Source organism: Embiotoca jacksoni, unplaced genomic scaffold, assembly GCF_022577435.1.
Source record: "Embiotoca jacksoni isolate LCO1_2020_lvr unplaced genomic scaffold, fEmbJac1.0.p SCAF_42, whole genome shotgun sequence".
In the NCBI taxonomy this organism is placed as follows: Eukaryota; Metazoa; Chordata; class Actinopteri; family Embiotocidae; genus Embiotoca; species Embiotoca jacksoni.
The window spans coordinates 532,501-541,145 of NW_027185395.1; the positions used below are offsets into that span (position 1 = coordinate 532,501).

Consider the following 8,645-nt stretch of genomic DNA (forward strand, 5'->3'; position numbering starts at 1 on the left):
ACACACACACACACACACACACATACACACACACATACACACACACACACTTACACACACACACACACACACACACACACACACACACACATACACACACACATACACACACACACACTTACACACACACACACACACACACACACACATACACACACACATACACACACACACACACACACACACACACACACACACATACACACACACACACACACACACACACATACACACACACACACACACACACACACACACATACACACACACACACTTACACACACACACACACACTCACACACGCACGCGCGCACACACACACACGCAGACACACACACACACACACACACACACACACACACACACACACACGCAGACACACACACACACACACACACACGCACACACACACACACAGACACACACACACACACACACACACACACACACACACGCACACACACACAGGCACACACACGTGCACATGCACACGCACAGTGTCTATTGCGTGTCCCCGGCCTGCTGTGGGGGTGTTTTGGGCCTCTGCTCCTCTGTTGCCGGCCCGTCAGCGCCCCCTGCTGCTGCGGAGCTGCTCGGGTTCGTCACCTCGGTTCCGCTCTGCAGGAACTTGCGCAGGTCTTTGAGAGCCGGTCGGAGCATCTGCACTAATGCGAGCAGCGCGGCCTGAGTTCCTTCCAGCGCCTGGGCCTGTCTTTCTTGGGCGAAGGCCTGAGCCTCCTGGGAGCGCCGCATCATCTGCAGCAGCTCGTTCTGGCCCTCCAGGTGCTGCGCGATCTGTCGGATGTGGACGTTGGTGACTCTCTGCTCCTGCAGCAGGCGGGCCGAGTTCAGGGCGATGCGGCTCTTCAGCTCCTGAGGTTTGGCCTGACTCGGAGCCGGAGGCGGCGACGCCGAAGACGAGGCCAGCATCTCCGCCGGAGCCTCGACGGCGGCCACGACGGTGGCGGCGGAGTCGCTGACGGTGGTGGTGCAGTACTCCACCATGCCTCCATCCTCCAGGGCGTGGTACGTCGTTTCAGCTGGAAACATGACAGACAAACAGTTTCTAGTTATGAATCTCTGAGAACAAAAGGAGCCTCAACTACCAACCTTTCTTCTTAAAACCCACTTTCACCAAGATGCTGAGATTCATCAGTGTTTTCTTATTTAGGATTTGTTCTTCGAGAAAAAACTACATCTAAGCACATCTGAGTGCTGACATGCCAAATAGGTAGGTAGGTAGGTATATACCTTATTAATCCCCGAGGGGAAATTTTTTCGCCACAGCAGCATACATACAGAAGCAATAATAGAAACAATGGAATAAAATAATAGAATAATTGGTTAATGTGTTTCTTTCAACTCTACACTTGTATAATATTATAGTATTTAATCTACACTGATATTGTTTAGAATTCATAATTTCAATAATTATTTTTATTACTTTATAAAACATTGTGATTTTTAATAACCAGTGCACTCTGAGGACCAGACAACAGACCTGCTGTGATAATTTGGCTCGAAACGATTTGGTGTAAAACAAAGACGTTTCAGTTTACTTTTACTTTCTAAAAATTGTTAATTAGTTCCTTAAAAGTGTTTCTGAGATTGTTGGAGTGACTTTAGCTAACAACACCGAGATAACTGATGGACACATTTTATTCACTTTGGATTTGATGAGAGAAGTTGAATGGGAGTCTATGGAGCCGGAGGCTTTTTGGAGCCGACCTCTAGTGGCACTCGCTGGTATTGCAGCTGAAGACACTTCTGGATCAGAACCATTTTACAGACCTGAAGCTACGAACACTTTTAGAAACAGTCTGCAGGAAAAAATACTGCAAGTTTGTTAACATGGATGTAAAAATATATAAAGAGAACTGAACACTACAGCACCACTCAGCTGGAAGTTCCCAGTGGCCACTTGCAGTACTGCAACAAAAGAAATCTCCAGGAGGCAAACCTCGAAGCTAAAAAAAATGTCTTGGCTCATGTGCCAAGTGAGCAGGACCCATCCATGATTCCAGTATGTAAAAGATTCTCAAGTTTATTTTTCTCAAGCATTCATTTTAAAAATGTTGTGTTACGTTTGTACCTTCCATAAGAAGGAAGCTGTACTGAATCATTATTTTACTTTTTCAGCGTAACTCTTCTGTCATTGCTGATACTGGTCAGAGATTGAATGTGATGATCATGCTGACTGCTCTGAATGTTTACAATTTCATGCACGATTGGAGCAATTCTGCAGAAAAAAAAAAACGTACCACTCAGCGGCTTTGCATCATCGCAGACTGTCCCTGGACCACCTGGAAGAGCTACCAAAAAAAAAAGAGGGAAAATGAGGCTGAAAACAACAAAAACCGGTATTAAAAAAGAAGAGGAACTAAAAAACAATAAATCATCGTGTAAAATAAAGATTAAAACCAGTAAAAACAAGCGTATGGCCCAATACTATCTACTACAGATGTCACGTGATTTATGGGATCTGGATTTCAATAACATGCAGATCAGCAATCAACGCCAAGGTCAATTAGTGCAGATTTTCATTTAAAAAACATCTGGACAAAGAGGGTTTGATGTGAGGAGACCCTCAATTTGTATCGATGTGTTTCCTCCAGTGCATTCGAAAGGCCACGCCCCTTATTTTACATGTAAATTCTTCTCCAAAAGGCCATAAAGCCACGACTACTTTAAAAGTTAACTTTTACTGTAATCATATAAATATTAGGATGGCAACAAAAAAAATAATTAGAAAAATAAATAAAATTAGGTGAAGACAAATGCTGTGTTCCAGATGTTCTATTAGTGTTCCACATGTTGTATTAGTGTTCCAGATGTTCTATTAGTGTTCCAGATGTTCTACTAGTGTTGCAGATGTTGTACTTGTGTTCCAGATGTTCTACTTGTGTTCCAGATGTTCTATTAGTGTTCCAGATGTTGTACTTGTGTTCCAGATGTTCTACTAGTGTTCCAGATGTTCTATTAGTGATCCAGATGTTCTTAGTGTTCCAGATGTTCTAATGGTGTTCTAGATATTATATTAGTGTTCCAGATGTTCTACTTGTGTTCCAGATGTTCTGATTGTGTTCCAGATGTCCGACTAGTGTTGCAGATGTTCTACTGGTGTTCCAGATGTTCTACTAGTCTTCCAGATGTTCGACTAGTCTTCCAGATGTTCTACTGTTGTTCCATATGTTATGCTTGTGATCCAGATGTTCTGCTTGTGTTCCAGATGTTCTACTTATGTTCCAGATGTTCTGCTTGTGTTCCAGATGTTCTGCTTGTGTTCCAGATGTTCTATTAGTGTTCCAGATGTTCTGTGTGTGTTCCAGATGTTCTGCTTGTGTTCCAGATGTTCTGCTTGTATTCTAGATGTTCGACCAGTGTTCCAGATGTTCTACTTGTGTTCCAGATGTTCTATTCGTGTTCCAGATGTTCTATTCGTGTTCCAGATGTTGTACTTGTGTTCCAGATGTTCTATTAGTGTTCCAGATGTTCTATTAGTGTTCCAGATGTTCTATTAGTGTTCCAGATGTGCTATTAGTGTTCCAGATGTTCTATTAGTGTTCCAGATGTTCTACTGGTGTTCCAGATGTTCTACTGGTGTTCCAGATGTTATACTTGTGTTCCAGATGTTCTACTGGTGTTCCAGATGTTATACTTGTGTTCCAGATGTTCTACTAGTGTTCCAGATGTTCTATTAGTGTTCCAGATGTTCTACTGGTGTTCCAGATGTTCTATTAGTGTTCCAGATGTTCTACTGGTGTTCTAGATATTCTATTCGTGTTCCAGATGTTATATTACTGTTCCAAATGTTCTACTTGTGTTCCAGATGTTCTGATTGTGTTCCAGATGTCCGACTAGTGTTGCAGATGTTGTACTTGTGTTCCAGATATTATATTAGTGTTCCAGATGTTCTACTGTTGTTCCAGATGTTGTACTTGTGTTCCAGATGTTATGCTTGTGATACAGATGTTCTGCGTGTGTTCCAGATGTTCTGCTTATGTTCCAGATGTTCTACTGTTGTTCCAGATGTTCTGCCTGTGTTCCAGATGTTGTACTAGTGTTCCAGATGTTTGACTAGTGTTCCAGATGTTGTACTAGTGTTCCAGATGTTGTACTAGTGTTCCAGATGTTCGACTGGTGTTCCAGATGTTGTACTAGTGTTCCAGATGTTCGACTAGTGTTCCAGATGTTGTACTAGTGTTCCAGATGTTCGATTAGTATTCCAGATGTTGTACTAGTGTTCCAGATGTTCTACTTGTGTAATAAAACATACATCAGTGTGTTCACACTGTGAAGTACAGAAACATCAGAACACTACCAGGACCATGATGATGACCTCACGTGAAACTCTGGACACTTTCCACCCTAAACGGTCGCCATGTTGGCTCCGTAGAGGAAGGGGCGGAGTCACCGACATAAACAATGATCTAAGTCAGTGTGAGGAAGCTGCAGCTGTTCCTGAACACAACATGTTTCTTTTCCACTGCTGCTGCTGGACAGAAGAATCAGTGTGTTTACTGAGTGTTAAACAGGACACAAAAACACACTGATTTCTGGGTAAAATAATTAAAGATATTTTGGAGGGTGATGTGGTCACATGATGAGGTCATTTCCTGTCAGTGCAGATCACTAACCTCCTGCTCTACAGAGTCCTGAAATGGAGGAGCACTATGTGTTAGTGTAGTGAGGGAAGTTTGTCACCTGGAACACAGCGAACGTTCTGACTGGACTCTGGTGAGATAGCAGGAGCTCAAACTGAACGAATGACTGGAAGCGATGTCTCGCTTTTTAATGTCAACACAGCAGAGCTAATGTCAAGACATGATATTGTTGAATAGTCAAATCTATTTATAGCAATGCACATATAAAAAACCTGATTATACATTTCACATGTAAAGTATTGGACCTAAAATGTTACGAGAAACTGTGCGTCAGAAATAAATGCGATGGAGTAAAACAGAAATGTAGAAGGATGGAAGTTTAAAGTAGCAGGACATAAGTAAAGTACAAGTACTTCTGATACTTTACTCTGATTGTACTAAACTAGAATAACTTCTAATATCTGACTGATCACATTTCAAAGAGCTCCTGTTGACATTAAATTCACCAGCGCTGCTGTTGGTCGTGAAAATGGAATGAAAAAGAAAAGTGAGAACTTGGAGATGATTTCTGCAGAAGAAGAAGCAGCAACGGTTTCAAACTCGCTGCTTCTTTGTCATTTTCAGGGTTCGTACATCTAAGTTGTTCTTTGTCATATCTTCACGCTGTCATTCATTTTTTTTTTACAAAGTATAAAAGGCAACAGAAATATAATTTGCATTTATATGCTTCAATGTTAAATGCCAATAAATGGTTCTTCCTCCTCATCAGGTGTTTGTACATTATTCAAATTATTATTAAATTGTTAATGCACTTATTTATATAATAATTTCACGTTCACTAAAAGTGTCATGATTGTGACATCAAAGAGGATTTAAAGTGATAGTTCCCTGGTTTAGTTAAACCGAGGTTTGCAGCTCGCACTGATCTGTCTGTTCCGCTCTTATCCGCAACGTGACGTGACGGCGTCCGTCTCCTCGCGCGTTTTTCCACCGGGCTCCGAGGAGGACTTCACCGGAGGACTTCACCGGAGGTCCACCGGAGGTCCACCGGGCTCCGAGGAGGACTTCACCGGAGGTCCACCGGGCTCCGAGAAGGACTTCACCGGAGGACTTCACCGGAGGTCCACCGGAGGTCCACCGGGCTCCGAGGAGGACTTCACCGGAGGTCCACCGGGCTCCGAGGAGGACTTCACCGGAGGACTTCACCGGAGGTCCACCGGGCTCCGAGGAGGACTTCACCGGAGGACTTCACCGGAGGTCCACCGGGCTCCGAGGAGGACTTCACCGGAGGACTTCACCGGAGGTCCACCGGGCTCCGAGGAGGACTTCACCGGAGGTCCACCGGGCTCCGAGGAGGACTTCACCGGAGGACTTCACCGGAGGTCCACCGGGCTCCGAGGAGGACTTCACCGGAGGACTTCACCGGAGGTCCACCGGGCTCCGAGGAGGACTTCACCGGAGGACTTCACTGGAGGTCCACCGGGCTCCGAGAAGGACTTCACCGGAGGTCCACCGGGCTCCGAGGAGGACTTCACCGGAGGACTTCACCGGAGGTCCACCGGAGGTCCACCGGGCTCCGAGGAGGACTTCACCGGAGGTCCACCGGGCTCCGAGGAGGACTTCACCGGAGGTCCACCGGGAACTGTGTGTTCCGCGCATCTCCGGAGAGCACAACTTTACTGAACTCACCCTCCGACAGCGTGACGGTGGCGGCGGCGTTGACCGTGACCGGTAACGTGATCTCCGCGTCCGAGTCCCCCGCCGGCAGGCTGATGATGGTGGCCTCCCCCAGGAGGTTACAGATCCGCTGCTGCATGGCCGTGAGGATGACGGGAACCGGAGTGCCGTCGGCGGACGTCCCTTCTATGGCAGCCCGCGCCTGGGCCACTTTCCGCCGGACCTCCGTCTTCATGTCGGACCACTTCTTCTTGACCTCGGGCAGCTCCCTCGGACAGGTGGTGACGGCGTTCACCTTCTTCAGGATGTCCACCCACGCGTTGTTCTTGGCCATGTGGGTGACTCCGGCGTTGAAGTGGTTCACTAGTGTGTGCTTTTGTTTCTCTATTTCTTCTACAATAATTTCCACCTCTCTCTCCGAAAAATTCATTTTTCTTTTTTTGGCGACCGATGCCATAACGGTAAAGAAAAGCCCTCTTTAGGAGGTATAATTGTGCGTATTGTACGCAAAAGTAGTGGATTTCCTGAGTGGATGTGCGCGACGTAATGGCTTCCAGAATCGGCTTCTTCTTCCGACTAACAACGCAAACGTTAGCTGGGCATGGAGCCCCGCCCACTGCACCCCCATTGGCTGGAAGTCTCGTGGTTGATGCAGTATTCTCTGTTTCTATTGGACTAACCGCACGCCAATCCCTCAACCAGCCAAACAAACTATGTACTTACTAACTATGTGAGCTCACTTCCAGCAGGACTTTAAACCTTTAAAGTTCGCCAGTACTTTCTCCAACAGAAGTGGTGTTTTCATTTTATTTTAATTTTGTGTCAACATGTCAATAACAAAAATATGCAGGTTATCCAGCAGCAGCAAGTTAGAAAACCAAAACCACAAACACATGCAATAATTCAAAAATACAAGGCTCCAAAAACAGCCCATGATGTATTTATAGTGAGGGAGTGAAAGAAAGAAAAACAAAGAAAAAACATCAAATATGAACAAAATGCCATGAAAACTGCATTCTGTAAAACATAGGAGTGTTTTTTAAAAACATGTTAGCTGAGAAAACATCAACTAACAGCTTGAAATCATTTCACACCAGCTGAAAAGCTTGTAGTGATCTTTAAACCACTACTTTAGCATGGTGCAAAAAGTTGAGAGATTTAAGATGTTTCTTATCCATCACATGAACGAACCCATCCGATTCAATACAACTGAAAGAGCATCTTCGCTCAGCATCATGGAGTCAGACTGATATCACAGGAGACACCGAGGCTGAATTCTGTGAAACAACTGGCAAGTTCTCCGAGACGATGGAACAACTTACCCGACGAATACCTTTTCAAACGGACCGGGAAGACCTGCTGCCGTTTTAGATGATAGCTTTCTTTTTCTTTGTTTTGCACTTCTATGAAGTTGATGTCAAAACTGCTCGTGATATTTTCAAGCATCCTCGTTCTACTTTTAACCCTAAAACGAACACAGCTGCAGGTTCCTGCCATCACACGTCTTTAGTTTCCTGAACGCTTCAACACAGCAATCAGAGCAGCTGCTCCTGAAATGCAGCTCCATTTGTGCACCGACTCCTGAGTGCTGGAACGCTCTGTTGTTTTTATGTGAAGACTATTTTTACTTAAACCTCCCTATTTATGGCACATACATGTACGTTTCTTATGTTGTTTTGTCCAAAATGCGGAATTCTATCAAATGCAGCAACACTTGCCCAAAAATAATTTCTCCATGTGGACAATAAAGTATATCGTATCGTTAATCACAAGGAAGGTCTAAATTTAGTCCAAAACTTGGACCAAATCTGCTGCTCTGCGCCAACAAAGACTTTCATCCAAACTTTATTGGAGCCGATTCACACGGTGGGAAAGTCGTCACGTACATTTGCTTACGTACTTACTGTAAGCAAGTACAATTCTGAAGCACTCTTAATTTCCTCTCTACTTCCTCTGCCCTCCAGTTCAGAGGGACATTTAGCAGCACATTCGTGATGTCTGAGTTGTTCCCTCTTTGCTGGGAGCTCGTCATGTCGAGGTCCGTCAGGCGAGCAGCTTACATGGCAACCTGCAAAGCGCTTTGAGAGCTTTAATAGTGGGTCAGACAGTAGTGAGAAACATTAAATGCCTCTTTTGTTAAGAAATAGTCCAAAGCACAAAACTATCAAAGATCAACTAATTTAAATAAATCATCACATCTGAGAAGCTGACATCCTCAAATTTGAGGTATTTTTTCAAGACGAATCACCAACACGCTCGTGAAGAAGAGCCGTGAATGTCTTTGGACGCCGGCCTGTTGTCCTCGGGGGTCTGGAGGTCTGCTGGGAAGTCAACAGGACGTCTCCTCAAGTTCACAGGCTTCAT

The 8,645-nt window shown here is 44.8% G+C and overlaps 1 protein-coding gene across 2 annotated transcripts in view; it reads right to left on the minus strand.

Annotated features, from left to right (window-relative positions):
• Window positions 1-6,845, minus strand: part of naif1 (nuclear apoptosis inducing factor 1) — an 8,276-nt gene extending 1,431 nt beyond the window's left edge. The window contains exons 1-3 of one of the 2 annotated variants that reach the window (XM_069168994.1): window positions 6,294-6,845; window positions 2,262-2,312; window positions 497-1,040 (exon numbers count right to left, since the gene is read on the minus strand). In XM_069168994.1, the coding sequence (XP_069025095.1) occupies window positions 502-1,040; window positions 2,262-2,312; window positions 6,294-6,738 (1,035 nt within the window). In that variant the 5' untranslated portion in view covers window positions 6,739-6,845 and the 3' untranslated portion in view covers window positions 497-501. Of the gene's footprint in view, window positions 1-221; window positions 1,041-2,261; window positions 2,313-6,293 lie in introns of those variants that run through there. The other variant, XM_069168993.1, reaches the window with a different exon arrangement.
• Window positions 6,846-8,645: the final 1,800 nt, after the last annotated feature.